The sequence below is a fragment of the Erinaceus europaeus genome, chromosome X (genome assembly GCF_950295315.1).
Source record: "Erinaceus europaeus chromosome X, mEriEur2.1, whole genome shotgun sequence".
Taxonomy (NCBI): Eukaryota; Metazoa; Chordata; class Mammalia; order Eulipotyphla; family Erinaceidae; genus Erinaceus; species Erinaceus europaeus.
Window position 1 is genome coordinate 74902584 of NC_080185.1, and position 25469 is coordinate 74928052.

The window sequence follows — 25469 nt, forward strand, 5'->3', positions numbered from 1 at the left end:
ATATTTTTATTTATTTATTGGATAGAGACGGAAATTGAGAGGGGAAAAGGAGAGAAAGAAACAGAGAGACACCTGAAGCTCTGTTTCACCACCTGTGAAGCTTTCCCCCTGCAGGTGGGGACCAGGGGCTTGAAGCTGGGTCCTCGTGCACTGTAATGTGTGTGGTTAACCAGGTGTACCACCTCCTGGCCCCATGCTCTTACATCTAAAACAAAAGATGAAAAGGTAACATCGGTACTATATATATAAATGACAAGTGTTCATTAAAGAATTCTCTAGGGAGTTAGGCAGCGCAGTGGGTTAAGCGCAGGTGGTACAAAGCGCAAGGACTGGCCTAAGGATCCCAGTTTGAGCCCCCAGCTCCTCACCTGCAGACCTACTTCACAAGCGGTAAAGTAGGTCTGCAGGTGACTATCTTTCTCTCCCCCTCTGTCTTCCCCTCTTCATTTCTCTCTGTCCTATCCAACAATGACATCAATAACAATAACTACAACAATAAAATAACAAGGGCAACAAAAGGGAATAAAGTTAAAAAAAGAATTCTCTAGTAAAAAACAAAATGTGAAGAATGCTTTTTCAAGATACTGAAGACAATTCAGGTAGGCATACCCACAATTCTTATAAAAACATGTTTTTGGAAGATAATATTCACCTGAGAGCTCATTTCTCAGATGGGCCAAAGCTATGACCTTTTCTAATATCACTGGCTATGTCTTTCATGCCCTGCCCATTGTCATCTGTTTGTCATTCCTCAAACTTCTGCCCTGTATAGATCTCAGTCAGCCTCTAGAGTGACTGAAACAGGGCAGTCATCTCCAAGCTCACCCAAAGTCTTTTTCCTCTAGAGAGTCAGTTTGAGGGGTGCTTCTGAGGCTATAGGCTTACGCCTGCTATTTTTGAATCTAAGGTTCACCTCTGTAACTTTTACTGTAGTGAGAGCTGACAAAATGATGGTGAAAGGACCCCTCCAGGGAGGTTTAGGGGTTGAACATTTTATTCTTTGGCCCATATGAAATCTCCTGGCCTAAAGGAATGAGTATTTGTAGTCAGGCTGATCTTTTTTTTTCTTTATTTTTTAAAAATATTTTTTATTAATGAGAATGGTAGGAAGAGAGAGAGAAAGAACCAGACATCACACCAGTACATGTGCTGCTGGGGGTTGAACTCAGGATCTCATGCTTGAGAGTTCAGTGCTTTACCCATTGCGCCACCTCCCGGATCACTTTTATTTTTTAACCAGAGCACTGCTCAGCTCTGGTGGTGTGGGGGATTGAACCTGGGACTTGAGAGCCTCAGGCATGAAAGTCCCTTTGCATATAACCATTCTGCTGTACCCCCACCCCCCTTTAAAATTTTTTTATTATTTTTATTCATTATTGCATAGAGACAGCCAGAAATTAAGAGGAGATAGGGAGACAGGGAGAGACAGAGAAACACCTTGCAGACCTGCTTTACCACTTGTGAAGCTTTCCCTCGTAGGTGGGGACAGAGGCTTGAACCTGGGTCCCTGCACATTGTAACATGTGTGCTCAACTAGGTGTGCCACCACCTGGCTCCAACAGTGATCTTTTTCTAACCCACTGGTTACGAACCACCCTACATCAAAAGAGGGCCAAGTCTATTTCACAGAAAGTATGTAGTTTTGGGTGGTGGGTTTCACACCATAACTTCCTGAGATGTTTATAGAGTTGTTAAAAAACAAACTGGGAGTCGGGCTGTAGCGCAGCGGGTTAAGCGCAGGTGGCGCAAAGCACAAGGACCGGCATAAGGATCCCGGTTCAAACCCCGGCTCCCCACCTGCAGGGGAGTCGCTTCACAGGCGGTGAAGCAGGTCTGCAGGTGTCTATCTTTCTCTCCCCCTCTCTGTCTTCCCCTCCTCTCTCCATTTCTCTCCTATCCAACAACAACAACAACAACAATAACTACAACAATAAAACAAGGGCAACAAAAGAGAATAAATAAAATAAATATTAAAAAAAAAAACTGGTCCGGGAGGTGGCACAGTGGTTAAGGAAGTAGACTCTCAAGCACAAGGTCCTGAGTTCAATCCCCAGCAGCACATGTACCAGAGTGATGTCTGGCTCTTTCTCTCCTCCTTTCTCATTAATAAAATAAAATCTTTAAAAAAAAAAAACTGGTAGTCATGGGCTCTTTGGAATATAACTAAAATAGGCCTAATAACTACAAAACGGAGACCCCCCCCCCCCGTTCTTCATATGAACTATTCCACCCTTTAGGTTCATGACTAGTCAACAATTTGGCTTTATATATTAACTCTTTTTCAGCCACCAGGCTCCAGATACTACCATGATGCCAATGGACCTCCCTAGACAGACAACCCCACAAATCTGTCCTGGAGCCCTGCTTCCCCAGAGCCCCACCCTACTAGGGAAAGAGAGAGACAGACTAGGAGTATGGATTGACTTGTCAACACCCATGTCCAGCAGAGAAGCAAATACAAAATCCAGACCTTCCACCTTCTGCACCCCACAATGACCCGTGGTCCATACTCCCAGAGGGTTAAAGAATAGGAAAGCTATTAGGGGAAGGGATGGGATATGGAGTTCTGGTGGTGGGAATTGTGTGGAGTTGTACTCCTCTTATTCTGTTTTTTTTTTGTCAGTGTTTCTTCTTTTTTTTGCCTCCAGGGTGATTGCTGGGACTTGGTGCCTGCACTATAAAGTCACTACTCCTGGAGGCTATTTTTTTCTTTTGTTGCTATTATTATTGTTATTATTATTATTGATGTTGTTGGATAGGACACAGAGAAATGGAGAGAGGAGGGGAGACAGAGGAGAGAAAGACATCTGCAGACCTGCTTCACCGCCTATGAAGTGACTCGGGAGCCGGGGGCTCGAACCAGGATCCTTATGCCAGACTGTGTGCTTAACCCACTGTGCCACCGTCCAGCCCCCTAAAGTGCTTTATCATACATCCTAACTGGGTTTGTTTATTCTAATGTCCCCCTCATGTTCCACCCATGATTGGTGATACAGACAGACAGGGATTCACTTCTTTTTATCCAGCACTTCCCCTCTCAGGGTCCTGAGACACCACCTGGCTTTTGCAGGGTTGTATAAACCCTCGCCTAAGAACACTGGAGCAGGCTCCGAAGTGGGATCCAGCGATAGCGCCCATAGCCACATGTGGATCGTCAACGGATCTCGGATCAGGACTCAACTCTCATTTTGCAGCTGTACAGTAAATCTGCTTTTTGCCTTTCAGCTTTTTCATACCTCATTCACACACTCACTTTGGACATTCACACACCACACTTTCCCCACAAATACTTGGTAGGTCATGGCTTCATTCCTGCTGCTTCAAAAATGACTCAGGTGACCTTGGGAGGTGATCACACTCCCCCCTGCCTCTAAGGGACCTGAGTCTTTACCTGCCTTGTTAGTCAGGCCTCCCTCTCCATCACTGGTTCCTGTGCTTCACTGGGTTCCCTTACCCTGTCAGGGTCACTGCCTGGTTCCCTGGACGAGTTGTTTCTCCTATGGGCAAGAGGCCCGTTGGTGCTAGGTGGAACCCACTTCTCCCAATGCCCTGGGGATTAAAATCCATTGACAAGGGAGGTGGAAAATCACCATTTCCAAATCCACTTCCCATTACTCAGCCAATGCACCAAGAAATGTTACTGGAAAAGAAAGGCAGGACACTTGAGGCTTAACAGGAAGCAGGTTTACTGATGCCAGCAGCCTGGCGGGTATTTACCCAAATTCTGGACCCTGAACAAAGGCAAATTTCTCATTTTATACATTATTATGAGGCTCTTCAGAATTATGTGGTCACATATATGTCAAGTACATGGCATGTCACACTATGATTGGAGGAGACATTTTAAATGTTTTATTTATTTATTTATTATTGGATAGAGATAGAAATTGAAAGAGGAGTGGGAGATAGAGAGGGAAAGAGATAGACAGAAAGACACCTGAAGCCCTGCTTCACCACTTGTGAAGTTTATCCCCTGCAGGTGAGAACCAGGGTCTGGAACCTGGGTCCTTGTGCTCTGTAATGTGTGCGCTTAACCAGGTGCACCACCGCCTGGCCCCTTCACACTCTGACTGGTACCCATACACACAGCAAGGATTTTTTGCTAACTGGAAAGAACAAGAGAGAAAGAAAGGAGCAAGGGGGCCAGGAGGGAAGTAACCACAGAGAGCTGTGTTCATCTAATTTTACTAAGTAAGAAAGTCTTGTATGTATTTCTTACTTTCAGTTTTTGCAAGAGCAGTTTTTCTAGTATCAAGAAGAAGCAGAGTTTTCCAAAATCATTCTCCTGTAGAAACACCTAGCATCCCCTGTCCCTGAGTGGCCCTGGAGCAGAGGGGGAGAGAGACAACTACAATACTGCTTCACTACCCAGGAAGCATCCCCTCTGCAGGTGGAGACCAACCAGAGGTTTGACCCAGGGTCCTTGAGCACTATAAGTTCAACCATATGCACCACAGACCAGCCCCTCTATTTGTTTTTCTCTCATCTTAACTAGAGAGAAAAAAAAAAAGTCCATCAGGAGTGGTGGAATTGTGCAAAAAGCCACAGTGAAGATCTGGCAGAAAAGAATCAGAACAATTGGTATCTTCTGTATTTTATCATTACTTTATACATTTAAAACCCATTTTATGATTCTTGATGGCCAGTTTCAATGTCTAAATAGTATGAGCTGATGTTTGAGTCCTCTAGTTTCTAAATTAATTTATGGAATATACTGAGAATAGTTGTTCTGGCAAGAAAGGGATTATAGGTTAAAAGGAGCATGTTTGACTTATATTTAAACATCATTAAGTGAATGAGTACTATAGCATACTCATCTGATTTTCCACCTATGACCTGCAATGACAAAAGTTCAAGAACAAAAACAAAACAACAACAACAACAACAAAAAAAAACACCAAAAACTAGGGTTACTTCATATCCATTAAAGAGATAAAAAGAATATATAAGACACAGTCAGTCTTTCAAACATTTTATTTTCTTCCTTCGACCATAATAATATGATATCCAAATTTTGTCTTAACTGGTGGGTCTGTATACACAGGCTTATCCAGCCCACTTACAGGCAAGGTGAATGCTGCTTCTTGAAATGGTCCCACCATAGAACCTCTGGTCATCCAACCCAAGTCGCCCTGGAAAATCCAAAAGATATATCACATAAAGTGGTCTGAAGAAGGATCCACTTACACTGTGCATCTAGAGAATTTTCAACACAATGCTAAGGTTTCTAGATTTATTCATCTGTTAAAAAAAAGTAGGCCCTGAATTCAGTAAAGTAGCAGGTTACAAAAATCAATATTCATAATTCTGTGATAATTCTTTATACAAAAGATGGGCCAGAGGAAAGGGAACTCAAGGAAGCAATCCCATTTACAACTGAATCCAAAAGGATAAAATCCCTAGGAACAAATCTAACAAAGAAGGTGAAGGATCTTTTCATTGAAAACTATGACATTATTAAAAGAAATAGAGAATGACACAAAGAAATGGAAGAACAGGGAGTCGGGTGGTAGTGCAGTGGGTTAAGCACAAGTGGCTCGGAGCGCAAGAACTGACGTAAGGATCCTAGTTTGAGCCCTCAGCTCCCCACCTGCAGGGGAGTTGCTTCACTGATGGTGAAGCAGGTCTGCAGGTTTCTCTCTCCCTCTCTGTCTTCCGCTCCTCTCTCCATTTCTCTCTGTCCTATCTAACAACGACATCAATAACAACAATAATCACCAGCACCACCACCACCACCACCACCACCACCACTACAACAACAAAAAAAATAGTAAGGGCAACAAAAGGGAAAATAAATAAATATAAAAAAATTTAAAAAGAAATGGAAGAACATCCCCTTTTCATGGACTGGAAGAATAAAGATTTTTAAACGGGGGAGTCAGGTGGCGTGCAATGACCAGCATAAAGATCCCAGTTCAAGCCCCTGGCTACCCACCTGCTGGGGGCTTCACAAGTGGTAAGTCTGCAGGTGTCTTTCTCTCCCCCTCTCTGTCTTCCCCTCCTCTCCCCATTTCTCTCTGTCCTACCCAAAAATGACAACATCAATAACAACAACAATAATAACTACAACAATAAAATAATAAGGGCAACAAAAGGGAGTAAATAAATATACTAAAAAGATTATAAAAATGGCAATCCTGCCAACAGCAATCTATAGATTCAGTGCAGTCCTTATTAAAATTCTAAAGACATATTTCAAGGAAATCGAAATCCAAAATTTTGTATGGAAGTATAAAAAAACATGAATATCAAAAGCTCACCTGAGGGAAAAGAAGAAAAATCGAGGCAATACAATTCCTGACTTCAGTTTATATTATAAAGCAATAGTAGTTAAAACAGTGTGGTATTGGAACAAAAATGGAAATATGGACTAATGGAACAGGATAGAGCCCAAAACTAAACCCACACATATAAAGACACCTTATATATATGATAAAGGGGCTAAAAGTGTCCAATGGGGAAAATAAATTCTCTTTTACAAATCGTGTTGGGTGGATTTAACAACCACATGCAGAAAAATGAAACTAGATCACCACCCAACACCATGCACCAAAATTAACTCAAAATGGATGAAATATATGGATATTAGGACTAAAACTATATAATACGTAAAAGAATACATTGGTAAAACATATCAGGACCTCAGCATTATAGATGTATTTGGAGACTCCACTCCATGGGCAAGGGAAACAAGAATTAATAAACTGGACTATAGCAAATTGAATAGATGGTTCTCTAAAGAAGAGATACACATGGCCTACAGACATATATGGAAATGTTCTAATTCACTCATCATCAGAAAAATGCAGATTAAAACCACATTGAAATTCCACCTCAAACCTGTGAGAATAAATCAATAAAAAAGGTAAGGGTGGTGGGTAGATATGGTTATGGAAATTGACTCTCATGCCTGAGGCTCTGAAGTCCTAGGTTCAATGCCCCGCACCACCATCAGCCAGAGCTGAGCAGTGCTCTGCTAAATAAATAAATGAATAGATAAACAAATAAAACAAGGGAAGATAAGTGTTGGAGAGGATATGGAGAGAGAGGAACTCTACTACACTGCTGGTGGGAGTGTAAACTGGTACAACCACTCTGGAGAACAGTACAGAGGAGAATCCTTAAATACAAATGGAAATGCCAAATGACCCAGCAATTCCACTGCTAGGCAAATACCCAAAAGATATAACAACACTGATTCAAAGGTGTTATAAACACCTCCCATGGTTATAACAGCTTTACTCACAGTAGCGAAAACCTGGAAACAATCAAAATGCCCTTTGACAGATGACTGGATAAAAAAGTTATGGGGCATGTACTCAATAGAGTATATGCAGCGATAAAAAGGGGTTGATATTGTGATTTTTGGGATAAAGTGGATGGAGTTGGAGAATATGCTCAGTGAAGCAAGTAAGGAGGTGAAGGACAACTATAGAATGGTTTCACTCACATGCAGAATTTAGACAACTGAATATACAAATGTGAAGAAAAAAGCAAAAAAACAAAAAGTATCAACCTATTTTCAAGACTGGGAGAACTGTAGTGGTTATCTCTTGGGGTAAGGCTGGGGACACAGACCTTTGGTGATGGGAGTGTTGGAAAAAAAAAAGGCCCAACAAGGACAAATGGGTGGAAAAGATCCAATACTGGAATGAACAAAAAAGGATTCATAATATTAGCTGTGCAAGTCTGGTCATACCAGTGTTTAGACGTATTCAACTGTTCTCACGTTGGGACATTTCTACTTCAGGATTTATTTTTCTCCTCCCTTCCTCCCTCCCTCCCTTCCTTCCTTCCTTCCCTCCCTACCAGAGAAGTGCTTAGCTCTGACATATGGTTGTGTGGGAGACTAAACCTGGGACTTCATAGCTGCACATATGAAATTCTTTGCATAACCAGTATGTTATCTCCCTCTCTACTTTTTAGATTTTAAAACGTAAATAAAGATAAAATGTTGGGAGCAGCGTTCAAGGTAAACCTCTCAGGCCCCCCGAGAAGGGGGATAGCCGGGAGGGGTGGCATGGGTACACCATGACCTTTGGGTGCGCTCTGCAAATTCCCCTATTATTGTTTATGCCTGGCTAGCTGATGTGGGCTTGGTGGTATGTAGCTGCTCCCCTATTTGTGCTCTGCTGATTCTGGCAGGACATATTAATCTTAAGAAACAATAGCCGGCTGCTTAATAATCATAGTATAGTATGCGAAAGTAAGCAGTAACAACTCCCCTGTTTTACTGTTATGCTCAGTTGATCATATTCCTGAAACTAGCTACATATAGGACAATAGTAATGAGAACACAGCAACTGTAGAAAAATAAGTTTGTAGGTTAATCATTAGAAGAGGAGAGCAAAATCTGGTAATCACTTGATCTTTACCATAACCGATTGATCTTTACTGTAATCGATTGATCTTTAACTAACTGCCAGTAAACCATGATACCTTGTGTAATCTTGTATTGTGTAAAACTATCTTGTGTGATCTTGTATTGTGTATAACTTCTTGCTTTCTGTATAAATTTTGGAGACTCAGATATAACGTTGCCTTGTCTTTGGCATGGCCCTCCCTACCTCATTAATCTCTCATTCCTTCTCTCAGGCTTATCATTGGACTTTACACCGTGCAGGATGCGGAGACAACACTAAAATTAATGGCAGGAGACAGAAATAATCTCTATTGTTAGATACTCCACAGAGGATGAATCATTTTAAAATAAGATTGCTGGGGCCAGCTGGTGGCACACTTGGTTGAACACACATTAAGAACCCAGGTTCGACCCTCTGGTCCCTACCTGCAGAGAGAGAGCTTTACAAGTAGTGAAGTAGGGCTGCAGGTGTCTGCCTGTCTCTCTCCCTCTCAATTTCTGGCCATCTCTATCCAATAAATAAAGATAATATATATAAAATAAGAGTGTCATACCCCTTGCCTGGCTTTATCTTCACTATATTCTGCAGCCACTTCATTGAATCGAGTTCCAGACTTTAACTTTTCCATGGCTTCCATGATTTTCCCATGTTTTTCACACAGAATGTGTCTGACCTGTGAAGAAAAGGTTTGTTCACATAACATTTGGAAGAGTTAAATGACTTCTTTCCTCACAGTGTAGCAATCATCTATTTAAAAAAAAAGGATTTTATTTATTTATTCAGGGAGAATGATAGAAAGAGAAAAAATCAGACATCATTTTGGTACATGTGCTGCCGGGGACTAAACTCGGGACCTCATGTTTGAGAGCCCAATGCTTTATTCACTGAGCCATCTCCCGGACCACAGCAATGATCTTTGGATAACCTCTACTAGTGAAGAAATAGGTTAGTTCACAGCAATGGAAAATCCTGGAGGCCTACCCAGTTGGACAGTTGTTACAAATCCATTTTACATAGTAAGACAGAACCTTGATTTACATGGAAAATGGGTACCAGGCTGTAGGAAGCTCCCAACTTTTACTGTATACTTCAATGGTAAAAGGAAAAACATGTAATAGTTAAGAATTTGGATCTTGGGCCAGGTGGTGGCGCATCTGGTTAAGCGCACACATTACAGTGCACAAGGACCCAGGTTCAAGCCCCTGGTCCCCACCTGCAGGAGAAAAGCTTCACGAGTGGTGAAACAGGGCTGCAGGTGTGTCTGTATCTTCTCCTCCTCTCTCAATTTCTCTCTGTCTCTATCCATTAGTAAATAAAAATATATATATATATATATATATATATATATATATATATATATATAAAGAATTTGGATCTTGGTGACAAATCCCAATTCTACTGCAAGATCTTATGTGAATGTGTATATAAATTTATTTATGCAGGCCTCTACTTTTCTTTTTTATTATCTTTATCTATTGGGATAGAGACAGCCAGAAATCAAGAGGGAAGAGTGACAGAGAGGAAGAGAAATATATACCTGCAACACTGCTTCACCACTCGCAGTATTTTTCCCCTGAAGGTGGGGACTCAGGGCTCGAACCCAGGTCTTTGTGTACTGTAACATGTGTACTCAGCCAGGTGCGCCATACCTGGCCCCTGACCTCTTCTTTCTAATATTTGATTATGTATGCTTCCTACAAATTTTACCCCTATGTGACTTTTCTAATTTTTTTAAAGAATGTCTTATTTATTAGGAGAGAGAAAATGAGGGAGAGAGGAAACCATAGCTCAGCTCTGGCATAAGTTGGTGCTGGGGACTGAACATACAGCCTCTATTGCCTCAGGTATGCAAGTTAGTATTCCACTAGGTTAAACCATCTCCCCAGCTCAACTGATTTTCACAGTATTCTCATACCTTTTTTTTTTTTTTTTACACCAGAGCACTACTCAGCTCTGGCTTATGGTGGTGTGGGGGACTGAACCTGGAACTTGACGAAGCCTTAGGCGTGAGAATCTGTTTGCATAACCATTACGCTATCTACCCCCGCCCGAGTATTCTCATACTTAATATTGCTCACGTTTTCTTTCTTTCTTTTTAATTTTTTTTTTCAAAACCATAGTGGAATTTTATTGTGTAAAGTTTATAGAAGTATCACCGGTACTCCTCTGTACAAAGAACGCAACAATTTTAAATACGGTTGAGAAATGTGAATCCTATGACAACATTTGATACAAGCAGAAACATTTACAGATACACTAAAAACAAACAAAAAAATATGGAACGCTTCACGAATTTGCGTGTCATCCTTGCGCAGGGGCCATGCTAATCTTCTCTGTATCGTTCCAATTTTAGTATATGTGCTGCCGAAGCGAGCACTCTTTTTAATTTTTTATATTTATTTATTTTCCCTTTTGTTGCCCTTGTTTTTTATTGTTGTTGTGGTTATTGTTGTTATTGATGTCGTCATTGTTAGATAGGACAGAGAGAAATGGAAAGAGGAGGGGAAGACAGAGAGGGGGAGAGAAAGAGAGACACCTGCAGACCTGCTTCACTGCCTATGAAGCAACTCCCCTGCAGGTGGGGAGCCAGGGCTAGAACCAGGATCCTTACGATAGTCATTTGCGCGTCACACCACATACACTTAACCTGCTGCACTATCACCCAATTCCCTCTTCCTTCCCTCCCTCCCACCATCCCTTCCTTCCTTCTTTCTGATATAACCAGAGTACTGCTCACCCCTGGTTTATGGTGGTGCAGGGAACTGAACTTTATATTTTGGAGCCTCAGTAATGAGAGTGTCTTTGCATAACCATTAAGCTATCTCTTTTGTCCTATGTATATGTACTTCTATTATTTTTTTCCTTTTTTAAAAAGATTTAAAAAAATTTTATTTATTGGATAAAGACAGCCAGAAATCAAGAGGGAAGGGGGTGATAGAGAGGGAGAGAAACAGAGACACCTGCAGCACTACTTCACCACTCACAAAGCTTTCCCCCTGCAGGTGGGGACCAGGGACTCGAACCCGCGTCCTTGTGCATTGTAATGCATGCACTCAACCAGGTGCACCACCACCGCCCCCGCCCCTTTTTAAGATTTTATTTATTTATGAGAAAGATAGGAGGAGACAGAAAGAACCAGACATCACTCTGGCACATGTGCTGCCAGGGATTGAACTCTGGACCTCATGCTTGAGAGTTCAAAGCTTTATCACTACGCCACCTCCTGGACCACTTTTTCCCATTTTTTAACTGACTTTTAATATTTAGTGTGTGTGTATCATCACTCTGATACATGCAGCAGTGAAACTCAGAATACCACACATACAAGTCCTCTGTTCTGAGCCACCCTCACCACCGTAAACCCAAATGTTGAGTTTCTGCTTTTGAAAAAGTTATTTTATTTTATTATTATTATTTTAAATTTCTTTATTGGGGAATTAATGTTTTATATCCGACAGTAAATACAGTAGTTTGTACATGTATAACATTTCTCAGTTTTCCATATAACAACAGAACCCCCACTAGGTCCTCTGTCATTCTTGGACCTGTATTCTACCCCCACTCCCTTAAAAAATATTTTATGCTGGGAGTCGGGCGGTAGCACAGTGGGTTAAGCACAGGTGGCGCAAAGTGCAAGGGCCAGTTTAAGGATCCTGGTTCCAACCCCTGGCTCACCACCTGCAGGGGAGTTGCTTCACAGGTGATGAAGCAGGTCTGCAGATGTCTGTCTTTCTCTCCCCCTCTCTGTCTTCCCCTCCTCTCTCCATTTCTCTCTGTCCTATCCAACAACGACATCAACAATAACTACAACAATAAAACAACAAGGGCAACAAAAGGGAATAAATATTTTTAAAAAATTTATGTTGGGGCTGGTGGTAGTGCACTTGGCTAAGCACACGTATTAGCATGTGCAAGGACCTGGGTTCGAACCCCAGGTACCCACCTGCAGAGGGAAAGCTTTGTGAGTGGTGAAGCAGGGCTTAAGGTCTCTCTCCCTTCCCGTAGCCTCTTGATTTCTGAAGGTCTCTATTCAATTAATAAATCAATATATATATATATATATATATATATTACTATTTATTTTAATGAAATAGAGAGGGGGCTGGGTAGTGGTAAACTGGATTAAGCGCACATAGTATGAAGTGCAAGAAACTGCATAAGGGGGAGTCGGGCAGTAGCACAGCAGGTTATGCACACATGGCTCAAAGCCCAAGGACCTGCGTAAGGATCCCTGCTTGAGCCCCCGGCTCCCCACCTGCAGGGAAGTCGCTTCAAAGGCAGTGAAGCAGGTCTGCAGGCCTCTATCTCTCCCCCTCTGTCTTCCCCTCCTCTCTCCATTTCCCTCTGTCCTACCCAACAACGATGACATCAATAACAACAATAATAATTACTACAATAAAACAACTAGGGCAACAAAAGGGAATAAATAAATAAATATTATGGTGGGCTAGCGTTGCGGGAGAGAGAGAGTATCCAGGAACCAAGTCTGTGGCGGTAGCAATACAAATCTTTATTCATGCGGGAGCCCCAGAGTTAAGCCACGTGGAGCCAAAAACGGCAATGGCCGGCGTCCACCTCCCCTGCATGCCTGCCCTCCTCTAAGTTAGGATGCGGAAGAGAAGAGAGAAAAACCAGAAATGGAAGTGGCTTTTATAGGATAAAACCAGAAGTTGCAAGTTTGAAACGGAAATGGCTAGGAAAGGGGGTGGAGAAAGGAAAAAGGCACGCTGGGAAGGTAGACCTACCTTAGCAACTGTTGCGATGGTTTTAACTGGTAGGATTAATGTTACCCTGCAGGCAGGGTAGGTCTCGGGGTAGAAAGAAGATAGATCAATGGGTGGGGATCTTTCAGGCAAAACAATGATTATGGAAATAGGTCATACTATGAGCAATGCAGGATGGGGGGGGGGCTGGCTTAATGCCCGACATCATTAAAAAAAAACCACACAAGGATTTGAGCCCCCGGTTCCCCACCTGAAGGAAGATCACTTCACAAGTGGTGAAGTAGGTCTGCATATGTCTATCTTTTTCCCTCTCTATCTTCCCCATCGCTCTCAATTTATCTCTGTCCTATCCAATAAAACTGAAAAAAAAAAAAAAAGACCACCAGGAGCAGTGGATTTGTAGTGCCAGCACCGAGCCCCAGCAATAACCTTGGAGGCATAAAAAAAAAAATGAAAAGATACAGAGGGAGAGGAGGAGGGAGAGGGAGAAACTGAAAAAAGATGGGGGTGAGAGAGACTAAAGCACTATTCAGCTCTGGCTTATGGTGAGACTGGGGGCTGAACCAGGGACTGCAGAGCGCCAGTCATGAAAGTTTTTTGTGGGGTCAGGCAATGGTACAGCTTGTTGAGTGCACACACCACTATGCATAAGGACCCAGGTTCAAGCTCCCAGTACATACCTGCAGAGGGAAAGCTTCACAAGTGGTGAAGTGGTACTAGGCATCTCTCCTCTCAATTTCTCTCTGTCCCATCAAATAAAATAAATATTAAAAACAACAAAAAAAGATTACAATACCCCACACCTATGAACATCTAATCTTTGACAAAGGTTTTTAGATTATTAAATGGGGAAAGGAGAGTCTCTTCAACAAATGGTGTTGGAAAAATTCGGTTGAAACATGCAGAAGAATGAAACTGAACCACTCTCTTTCAAACACAATAGTAAATTCCAAATGGATCAAGGACTTGGATGTTAGACCAGAAACTATCAACTTAGAGGAAAATATTGGCAGAACTCTTCTCCATCTAAATTTTAAAGGCATCTTCAATGAAATGAATCCAATTACAAAGAAGACTAAATAAAAAAATAAACCAATGGAACTACATCAGTTTAAAAAGATTCTGAACAGCAAAAGAAACCACCACCCAAACAAAGAGAACTCCCACAGAATGGGAGAAGATCTTTATATGCCATACATCAGACAAGAGACTAATAACCAAAATATATAAAGAGCTCACCAAACTCAGCAACAAGAAAACCAATGACCCCATCCAAAAATGGGGAGAGGATACGAACAGGATATTCTCCATAGAAGAGATTCAAAAGGCCAACAAACATATGAAAAAAATGCTCCAAGTCATTGATTGTCAGATAAATGCAAATAAAGACAACAATGAGATACCACTTCACCCCTATGAGAATGTCATACATCAGAAAAGGTAGCAGCAACAAATGCTGGAGAAGTTGTGGGGACAAAGGAACACTCCTGGACTGCTGGTCGGAATGTCAATTGATCTGAGCCCTGTAGAGAACAGTCTGGAGAACTCTCAGAAGGCTAGAAATGGACGTATCCTATGACCTGCAATTCCTCTCTATATGCTATGGAACCAATCACATCCATCCGAAAGGATTTGTTTATACTTATATTTATAGCAGCACAATTTGTAATAGCCAAAACCTGGAAGCAACCCAGGTATCCAACAACAGAGTAAGCTGTGGTCTATATACACAATGGAATACTATTCAGCTATTAAAAATAGTGAGTTCACTTTCTTTACCTCATCTTGGATGGAGCTTGAAGAAATCATGTTAAGGAAGATAAGCCAGAAAGAGAAGGATGAATATGGGATGATCTCACTCATAGAAGTTGAAAAACAAGATCAGAAGGGAAAACACTAAGCAGAGCTTGGACTGGAGTTGGTGTATTGCAGCAAAGTAAAGACTCTGGGGAGTGGGGGAGGGTTCTGGTCCTGGAATATAGGCAGAGGAGGACCAAGTAGGGGTTGAATGGAAATGTGAAAAACTGGGAAATGTTATTGCATGTACAAACTATTGTAGTTTACTGTCAAATGTAAACCATTAATCCCTCAATAGAGAAATAAAAAAAAAATTTACAATAAAAGTTTTTTTTTTTTTTAACCAGAGCACTGCTTAGCTCTGGCTTATGGTGGTGCAGGGGATTGAACCTGGGACTTTGGAGCCTCATGCATGAGAGTCTCTTTGCAAAAACTATTACGTTATCTTTTTTTTAAAAAAGTATTTATTTCCTTTTTGTTGCCCTTATTGTTTTTATTGTTGTAGTTATTATTGCTGTTGATGTCGTCATTGTTGGATAGGACAGAGAGAAATGGAGAGGGGAGGGGAAGGCAGAGAGGGGGAGAGAAAGATAGACACCTGCAGACCTGCTTCACAGCCTGTGAAGTGACTCCCCTTAAGGTGGGAAGCTGGGGGCTCAAACCTGGATCTTTATACAGGTCCTTGCACATTACGCCACATGTGCTTAACCCACTGCGCTACCGCCCAACGCCCACTATTATGCTATCTATCCTAGCCCCAATAAAAGTCTTCTACATAATTATTATATTATCTCTTCAGCCCAAGTTTCTGCTTCGATGTCCCCCCTCCAAAAAAAAAAAAAAAAAAACCTGTCATGGGCTTGTTTTCTCAAATCACTTTTATGGGGGAAGGGTTAGTGGCTTACATTAAAGTTGTTGACATATGAGAACATTTTCTCATCTCCCTGTGATAGGTGTCTGCAAAATTTAGTATTTTTTAAAGTATTTTTATTTATTTTAGAAAGAGACAGAAATTGAGAGAAATGGGGAGATAAGAGAGGGAGATAGGGGAGAGAGAGAGAGATCTGCAGTGCTGCTTCACCACTTGTGAAGCTTCCCCACTGCAGATGGGGACCAGGGGCTTGAACCCAGGTCCATTGAGTACTATGTGTACACTCAATCAGATGCACCACCACTTGGCCCCTGTATTTATTTTTTAAAATATTTTATTTATCTTATTTCAGTGAAGAGAGAGATATAGAAAAGAGACCAGAACACTGCTCAGCTCTGGCTTCTTCTCCCTCTCCCATTTTATTATTCTTATTCTTTTCCTTTTTTTTCTTTTTTAAACCAGAGCACTATTCAGCTCTGGCTTATGGTGGTGCAGGGGACTGAACCTGGGACTTTGGAGCCTCAGGCATGAGAGTCTCTTTGCATACCATTATGCTTATTATTTTCTTTAGTGGAGGGATTAATGGTTTACAGTCGACAGTAAAATACAGTAATTGGTATAGCAAGAGAATTTTCATAACTATTTTATTTTACTGCAAGTAAATCTAGCTTTTAGCAGTTATATGGTTCAATGCTGAATGTGTATGCATGACTAAATATAGTTATGCTTTTCTCTTAGTAGGAAAAAAAGGATTTTGCTTAGAAATTGTTTGTATATTTTGGGAGAAACTCTTATTTTTTGCCTCCAGGGTTATTGTTGGGGCTCAGTGCCTGCACCACAAATCCACGGCTCCTGGAGGCTATTTTTTCCCATTTGTTGCCCCTGTTGTTTATCATTGTTGTTATTATTACTGTTGTTGTTACTGCTGATGTTGTTGGATAGGACAAAGAGAAATGGAGAGAGAAGGGGAAGACAGAGGGGGGAGAGAAAGACACCTATAGACCTGCTTCACCGCTTGTGAAGCGAAACCCCTACAGGTGGGAGCTGGTGGCTTGAACCAGGATCCTTACGCCGGTCCTTGCGCCATGTGCTAACCTGCTGAGCTACCGGCAGAGCCCCAGGAGAAACTATTTTATTATTAAGGAATCCAGTTTGATGGCTATCATGAAGCCCAGGCTGGGTTTACAGTGTCAAGTTCACTCTGAATGTCCTAGTTATAATCAATCTCTTCTCTACCTTAACTGAAAAAACCTAGATTTATGAGGCTTTAATGCCTGTTCTCTTGTTGCTGAAGATGCCAAAACTACTATGTAGGAAGCTTTTCTCACAGAGAAGAAGACTTTGTCTTCCCATATGAAGAACCCTCCGCTTTGCTTTATGAGACACACAGCAACCTCAAACCACAAGGCTGGTTAGGGCTTGCGCAGGCCTCAATCTGAAAAACTATTTAATAAGGGGTGGGAGAGGAATAAAGCCTGATATGTTCTATCAGCAAGTTTATTCTAAATGTAAATGCAGGGAGTCGGGCGGTAGCACAGTGGGTTAAACACATGTGGCATGAAGCCAAGGACCAGCATAAGGATCCCGGTTCAAGTCCCCCTGGCTCCCGACCTGCAGGGGAGTCGCTTCACAGGCAGTGAAGCAGGTCTGCAGGTGTCTCTTTCTCCCTCTCTGTCTTTCCTTCCTCTTTCCATTTCTCTCTGTCCTATCTAACAACGATATCAATAACAACAATAACTACAACAACAATGGCAACAAAAGGGAAAATAAACTGAATGCAAATGCATTACTTTAATCCAAATATACACTACTGCCTATTTTTTAAAAAGAATTTATTTATTTATTCATGAGAAAGATAGGAGGAGAGAAAGAACCAGATATCACTCTGGTACATGTGCTGCCAGGGATCGAACTCAGGACCTCATGGTTGAGAATCCAATGCTTTATCCACTGCGCCACCTTCCGGACCACTATTTTCTTACTTTTATTAATGTCGATAAAAAGTTATTATAACAGAATACAGTGAAAGGGTGGTTGTGAGAGTTCTGCAGTAAAATGCCTCTGTGGATGTTATCATTTTCAAGCATATAAAATGTAACCTGTGTGTATTATTTTTTTTAAATATTTTATTTATTCATGAGAAAGATAGGAGAGAGAAAGAATCAGACATCACTCTGGTACATGTGCTGCCAGGGATTGAACTCGGGACCTCATGCTTAAGAGACCAATACTTTATCCACTGCGCCACCTCCCGGACCACTGTGTGTATTATTTTATCTTTTAAAATATTTTATTTATTGGATTTAGACAGAGAAATCCAATAAATAAAATAAATAAAAGACAGAGGGAAGAGGGAAATATACAAAAAGACACAGCACTGCTTTATTTCTCATGAAGATTTCCCCCTGAAGGGGGTTCAAACTCCCAGTCCTAGTTCATTGGAATGTGTATCCTACCAAGTGCGCCACTTCCTGGCCCCTTGTATTTTTTTAAAAACAATTTAACTGCACACTTCTTGACATAACAGTTGAATGGTTCCTCTCTCTTTCTTCCCCCCACAACATTGCTCAGTTCTGGTTTATAGTGGTGCAGGGGACTGAACCTAGGACCTCAGAGCCTTAGGCATTAAGTCTGCTTGTATAATCATTACGCTGTCTCCCGTAACCTGAACGGTTCCTCTAGATAACAACAATAAGATTTTTGATACCTGCATTAACAGACTGTTTTTTACTTCTTAAAGTGAAAAAACAAAAATCACTGTGTTGCCATGCTATGCAAATTTTAAAACTTCCAAGTGTTTCCCTATTTGTGCTTTAAGATAATAAATCCTTGCAATTAATACCATCAGGCCCAATGTATTAGTGTCCCTACAATCTAACACTCTGACTAAGGATATACTGAATATATTAAGGAAATTCAACTCCATATACATATTAACATTTGTCCTATGTTTACATAAAGCCATGTTTTCTAAAACACATCATTAAAATGATTTTGTTGTGGTCCATGAGGTGGGGTGGATAAAGCACTGGAATTTCAAGCAGGAGGTCCTGAGTTCAATACCCAGCAGCACAAGTACCAGAGTGATGTCTGGTTCTTTCTCTCTTCTCTCCTATCTTTCTCATTAATAAATAAAGTCTTTAAAAATCATTTTGTTAAGTTGGTGATGCCCATGTTCAGCGGGGAAGCAATTACAGAAGACAGACCTTCCACCTTCTGCATCCCACAATGACCTTGGGTCCATACTCCCAGAGGGTTAAAGAACAGGAAAGCTATCAAGGGAGAGAATGGGATACGGAGTTCTGGTGGTGGAAACTGTGTGGAGTTGTACCCCTCTTATCCTATGGTTTAGTAAATGTTTCCTTTTTATAATAAAAAATTAAAAAAAAAATCAGTAAATGAAGTATGTGGCGAGGTAGAACAGTGGTCTCCTAAACATAAGGTTCTGAGTTTGTCTCATCAGCATCACATGTGCCAAGATAATGCTCTGGTTCTTTTTTTTTTTCACGAATAAACAAATGTTTAAAAAGAAATAAGTAGCAGGGGTAGATAGCATAATGGTTATGCAAAGAGACTCTCATGCCTGAGGCTTCAAATCCCAAATTCAATCCCCTGAACCACAATAAGCCAGAGCTGAGCAGTGCTCTGGCTAAAAAAATAAATAAAAATAACAAAAAAGGAAATAATGGTTATGCAAAAAGACTCTCATGCCCGAGGCTCCCAGGTTCAATCCATGCCTCACCATAAACCAGAGTTGAGCAGTGCTCTGATCTCTCTGTCTTTCTCCTCTCTCACATAAATAAAATAAAATAGGGTGAGGGTGATAGCTTAGTCTATTAGAGGACCAACTTACATGCCTGAGCTCCTCAAGCTGCACATTCAGTCCCCAGCACCACCTTATGCCAGAGCTGAGTAGTGCTCTAGTTTGTTCTCTGTCATAATAACTAAGTTTTTAATAGCAAAAAAATTATTCTAAGAAATGATTATCTACATTTTCCAATTTTCTAAAAAATATTTATTCATTTTCCCTTTTTGTTGCCCTTGTTTTTATTGTTGTAGTTATTGTTGTTGTCGTTGTTGGATAGAACAGAGAGAAATGGAGAGAGGAGGGGAAGACAGAGGGGGAGAGAAAGACAGACACCTGCAGACTTGGTTCACCGCTTTTGAAGCGACTCCCCTGCAGGTGGGGAGCCGGGGGCTTGAACCGGGATCCTTGTGCCGGTGCTTGGGTGCTTGTGCTTTGTGCCACGTGCGTTTAACCCACTGCGCTACCGCCCAACTCCCCATTTTCCAATTTGTGTCAACTATACATCCGAATTAGGCTAGCCTCTCAGAGTAAGTGTGTGAAAACGACACACAGATACTTTTTAAAATATTTATTTATTTATTTACCTTTTTATTGCCCTTGTTTTTTATTGTTGTTATTGATGTCACTGTTGTTGGATAGGACAGAGAAATGGAGAGAGGAGGGGAAGACAGAGAGAAGGAGAGAAAGATAGACACCTGCAGACCTGCTTCACCACCTGTGAAGCGATTCCCCTACAGGTGGAGAGCTGGGGTCTCAAACCGGGATCCTTATGCAGGTCCTAGTGCTTCGCACCATGTGCGCTTAACCCGCTGCCCTACCGCCCGACTCCCCTTTTTTTTTTTTTAACCAGTGCAATGCTCAGCTCTGGCTTATAGTTGTGCTGGGGACTGAATCTGAACCTCAGATTCTCAGGTCTGAAAGCCTTTTACACAACCACTGTCTGATCTTCCCAGCCCATTATTTACATTTTACAAAGAGAATAAAGAGGGGCCGGGTGGTGGTGCACCTGGATGGGTGCAAATGTTACAGTGTGCAAGGACCCAAGTTCGAGCCCCTGGTCCCTTCCTGCAGGGAAAAAGCTTCACAGGTGGTGAAGCAGGGCTGCAGGTGTCTCTCTATCTCTCCCCCACCCCTCTCAATTTCTGGATATGTCTATCCAATAATTAAAGATAAAACAAACAAAAAACCCAAAAAGAATAAAGAAACTAGGTACTCACCTTTACTGCATTGCCACCACCTTTAGGACCCTGAGCCTTCTTGTCAGCACCATCACTCCCAGAGGCTGCTCCTCCTTTAGAGAAGAGATGACGGGTACTCATTTAAACTGCATCCTGACTTAGTGCACTGCTTTGCCATTGTGCATGACTCAGGTTTGAGCCCTGTCCCCACTGAGTTGGGAAAAACTTTAGTGCTATGGTGTCTCTCTCTTTAAAATAAATCTTTATTTATTTATTAGAGGGGAAATAGATGAGGGAGATAGAGAGGGAAAGAGACAGACACATTTGCAGCCCTGTTTCACCACTGGATACTTATACACTATACTGTGTGCGCTTAACCAGGTGTGCCACTGCGTGTCCCCCCACCCCCCTAAAAATAAAAGAAATACTTACATTTGCAGAGAAAGGTTCGCAAGAAATGACCTGACATTTGCTTAATAATGCCAAGCTTTAAAAGGGAATTCTGGGGCCTGGGAGGTGTCTTAGGGGGTCAAGCCCTATAGTTGGAGCTACATGGTATCTCCCAAAGTAAAAAATGAGTTGGACACCATGGATAGCAGAACAATGCTTTGTCTCTATTTCTCATTTTTTCTTCGCAAAAAATGTACACAAAGCAGAATTTGGACTGGATTTGCTGTATTGCACCAAGGTATAGGACTCTGGTGTGGGGGGAGTGTTCAGGTCCTGGAACATGATGGTAGAGGAGGTTATAGGTGGGGGGTCAGAGTGTTATATGGAAAACTGAGAAATGTCACACATGTACCAACTACTGTATTTGACCATCGACTGTTAACTATTAATCACCCCAATAAAGAAAAAAAAATGTGTTTTTTCCCCCTCTAGGGTTATCGCTGGGGCTTGGTGCCGGTACTACGAATCTACTGCTCCTACTGGCCATTTTTTTTCCATTTTATTGGATAGGACAGGAATTGAGAGAAGAGGGGAAGACAGGGATAGAGAAAGACACCTGCAGACCTGCTTCACCGCTTGTGAAGAGACACCCCTGCAGGTGGGGAACTAGGGGCTCGAACCGGGATCCTTACGCTGGTCTTTGCACTTCACGCCATGTGTGCTTAATCCACTGTGCTACCGTTGGGCTCTCCAAAATGTTAAAGCAACAGAGGGGCTAGGCAGTGGTGCACCTGGTTGAGTGCACATGTTACCATGAACAAAGACCCAGGTTCAAGCCCTGGTCCTCACCTATAGGGGGGAAAGCTTCACAAGTGGTGAAGTAGGGTTGCAGGTGTCACTGTCTCTCTCTTCCACTTCTCTCTCAGTTTCTCTCTATCCTATCAAATTAAATAAAGTTAAAAATCTGAAGCACAAAAACAAAAACAGAAATTGAAAGAATTCCAACTAGAAAGGGGACTCAGTGGAATCACGTGTGCCAGCGGCCTTGAGTTTAATCTTTAGCACTGAATAAAATAATAAATATAAAGGAACTCTGCTATATACTTTACTACATCAAGCTAAATTAATCTGGGATTCATGTTTCTCTTTATCTCTTTTACATTTTATTGGGGAGGGGGCAAATGGTCTTTAACACATGGGCACAACCTCTCATTTCCCCTTGACTGATATCTAGGGGACACAACAGAATCCCAGTGTCCTGTTATCTTGACCCTTTAGCCAGAGTCCTTTGCTTTGGTGCAATACAATACACCACCCCCAGTCCAAGCTTTAGCTTATGTTCTCCCTTACTGTTCTTTATTCTTAAATTTCACCTGTAAACGAGATCATTTAATACTGGTCTTTCTCTTTCTGGCCCGGCACAGTCAACATGATGCCTTTGAGTTCTGAACACAACATTACAAAAAGAGATGACTTCATCACGTCCCACCAAATTTCTTTAAGAGAGTAGAACAAAAGATACAAAAGTTTATCTGGAGACAGAAAATACCCAGGATAACCAAAGCAATCTTGAGAAAAAAAGAGCAATAGAGGCATTACGCTTCCTGACCTCAAAATCCACTGCAGAGCCACTATAATTAAAATGGCCTATTACTGGAACCAAAACAGAAATATGGACCTGTGTTATAGAACTGAGAGCCCAGAAATTAGCCTCCATAACTACTGTCAACTAATTTTTGACAAGGGTGTCCAAAACATGAAATGGAAAAAGGAGAGCCTATTCAACAAATGGTGTTGGGAAAACTGGGTTGAAACATGCACAAGAATGAAACTGGACCACGGGGGGAGGGGGAGAGAACAAAAAAAGGGGGAAAAAGTTTTTGAAACATCTTTACTGATTAAATTCCAATTACAAGGAAAACAAAAGCACATACTGTACCGTGTGCATGAGCTTGGATGTTTTCTTCATCTTTTTTTTTCTTTCTAGATAGATGGATGAATGACAGAAAGGGAGAGAGAGAAAAAAAAAATACAGTACACTACAGTGCCACTCCTGAAGCTTCCTATTTCATAGTGCTCCCACTTGGTGAGCCATTTCTGGCTCCCAAGGTCAGGATTTGATCCTGGGTACCACATTAGAGCTATGACTAGCACTAAAGGGATTCCATGGATGGTGGAGTAGTGCTTTGGTTCTTCTCCCTTTCATAGGCCATAGAATAAAAAAGTGGGTCTGTAGTCTGCGAGGTGGCACAGGGGATAAAGCATTGAATTCTCAACCATGAGATCCCAAACTCAATCCCTGGTAACACATGTACCAGAGTGATGTCTGGCTCTTTCTCTCTCTCCTCCTATCTTTCTCATGAATAAATAAATAAGTTCTTTAAATACAAGCAAGCTACTCTAAAAAAAATTGGGTCAGGGGAGGGTCTTTTATAGGTATTGTAAAGGTTTAAGGTTCTGGGTTAATTTCCCCAGAACGTATAAAACATTATCTGTCATTTTCATTTTACTCAGAAATTGAGATCATTCATGATCTACTATAAGTGCTACTCTTTCCTTCTTTCTGGTCTGTTTTAAAATTTTATTTATTTTACATACAGGTAGAGAGCAAAATAGATCACAGCATGCAGTGGAGGCCAGGCTCGAACATGAGTCTTAGACATGACAAAGCAGTATGCTATCCAAGTGAGCTATTTTGCTGGCCCTGGTCCCAATTTATACACGCACATCCATGCTGGTCTATTTGTCTGTGACCTCAAGTTAAAGGTGTCCTGTACATTGTTTCATCTAAATCTCAATAATCTGGAAATTAATTTGATTCTACAGAATACTCCCGTCAGCTTCTGATGAAACAAAACAAAACATGTCCTCTTAATTTTTTATCCCCTTCTATCATCCAATTCCCATACTCCTCCATCCCTTCTTCCTTCCTTCCCTCCCTCCCATCCTCCCTTGCTTCCTAGCAGCGTTCAACTTTGGCTTTTGGCGCTTGTCTGGGACTGAACCTAGAGCTTCAGGCACGCAAGTCTTGTGCTCACCCGCTAAACAATCTCTCCAGCCCTTCTAGTACAGACTTGGGGGGGGGGCTGGGTGTTGCGCACCCGGTTAAGCGCACATGCTGCCAAATGCAAGGATCCAGGTTCAAGCCCCCGATCCCCATCTGGAAGGGATCAGCTTCATGAGCGGTGAAGCAGGTGTCTTTCTCTTCCTATCTCTATCCCCCTTCCTCTCCCCTCTCAATTTCTCTCTGTTCTACCAAATAACAATTTATTTTCAATTGACCATTTCCACTTCCCTCCCGTTGCTAGGCTCGGCCCCGGGGTCCTTGATCTGCCCCCTTCCTTCGTTCCTCATCCAGCCTCCTTATAACGGGTAGTTCAAGTCGCTCTACCTTTCCCCCCCTTTCCCGAACCGGCTTTTCCTTTCGGGGGCATCTGTGAAACTTGCCAGCAGCCGTTCAACTGCTTTGGTTGCCCTGCAAAGCCCCTTCAGGCCCATGGGCATGTCCTACACAAATGCCTGACTGAATCAGGGCAACTGGCCACTGTTACTAGGACTCTGAAGCAGGCACAACGTGGGGCAGACCCAGTGGCTCGGACCAATGGGGATGGAGCTACCCGAGGAATAAAGCTCTCGCGGGACAGGGCTGGAGGCGGTGGGGAAGGGCGGAGGGGAGAGGGGGGGAAAGCTAGTCCTCTGTGGTCTGTGTCAGCTGGCCAACTCCTGCGTGTCCCCTGCGCATGCGCATTGCGCCTTTGGACTCCGCGACGGCTCTGACCAATCCCGTGGGGCCATGAAACAAACGAAAAGCGGGAAGAGGGGGTCGGGCAGTAGCACAGCGGGTTAAGCGCTGGTGGCTTGAAGCGCCAGGAACAGCATGAGGTTCCTGGTTCTTACCCCTGTCTCCCCATAGGGGAGTTGCTCCACAGGCGGTGAAGCAGGTCTGCAGGTGTCTATCTTTCTCTCCCCATCTCTGTCTTCCCCTCCTCTCCATTTCTCTCTATCCTATCTCAACACAACATCAACAACAACAATAATAACTACAACAAAAATAAAAAACAAGGGCAACAAAAGGGAAAATAAATAATAATAAAAACTTTTTTAAAAAGAAGAAAGACTTGCTGCTTCCTCTTCTCGCCACCCCCAAAAGGTGGCCGGGCTTCCCTTGTGGTTTTGCTCTGTATTATTTTTTATGCAGTTGTAACTGGTTCCCAAAACGTAGTTTCCTTCCATGTTTCCTTTCATTCTTTTATCTTATTTCCCTTTCCTCTCCCCTCTTCTCTTTGGGTAAAGGTGTTCCTTTGTCCAGAATTCTATGAATACCAGTCAAGGAGAAAA

At 42.1% G+C, this 25469-nt stretch overlaps 1 protein-coding gene and 1 non-coding gene across 3 annotated transcripts; both read right to left on the reverse strand.

Moving 5' to 3' along the window:
* Window positions 1–24680, reverse strand: PIN4 (peptidylprolyl cis/trans isomerase, NIMA-interacting 4). 2 transcript variants are annotated; one of them, XM_016193860.2, is made up of 5 exons: window positions 24523–24680; window positions 20781–20854; window positions 8917–9036; window positions 5064–5132; window positions 1–205 (listed from the first exon to the last, which is right to left on the reverse strand). In XM_016193860.2, the coding sequence occupies exons 1-5, from the start codon at window positions 24563–24565 to the stop codon at window positions 200–202; spliced, it is 312 nt and encodes a 103-aa protein (XP_016049346.1). In that variant the 5' UTR covers window positions 24566–24680; the 3' UTR covers window positions 1–199. The 2 variants fall into 2 exon arrangements, with proteins under 2 accessions (XP_016049346.1, XP_007536115.1); XM_007536053.3 differs by lacking the exon at window positions 1–205 and having other exon boundaries at window positions 4957–5132.
* On the reverse strand, window positions 10634–10740 carry LOC132535984 (U6 spliceosomal RNA). The gene has a single exon (XR_009547685.1). It is a non-coding gene; the product is annotated as a U6 spliceosomal RNA (small nuclear RNA).
* Window positions 24681–25469: the final 789 nt, after the last annotated feature.

Bases quoted from the DNA above. Each gene is read 5' to 3' on its own strand.
- PIN4 (XM_007536053.3), bottom strand. From the start codon at position 24,565: ATGCCCCCGAAAGGAAAAGCCGGTTCGGGAAAGGGGGGGAAAG. The intron at 9,037-20,780 runs GTGAGTACCTAG...TTTTCTTCACAG, and splicing joins GTGGTGGCAATGCAGTAAAG to GTCAGACACATTCTGTGTGA. The intron at 5,133-8,916 runs GTATGACACTCT...TGGATTTTCCAG, and splicing joins AAGATAAAGCCAGGCAAGGG to GGCGACTTGGGTTGGATGAC.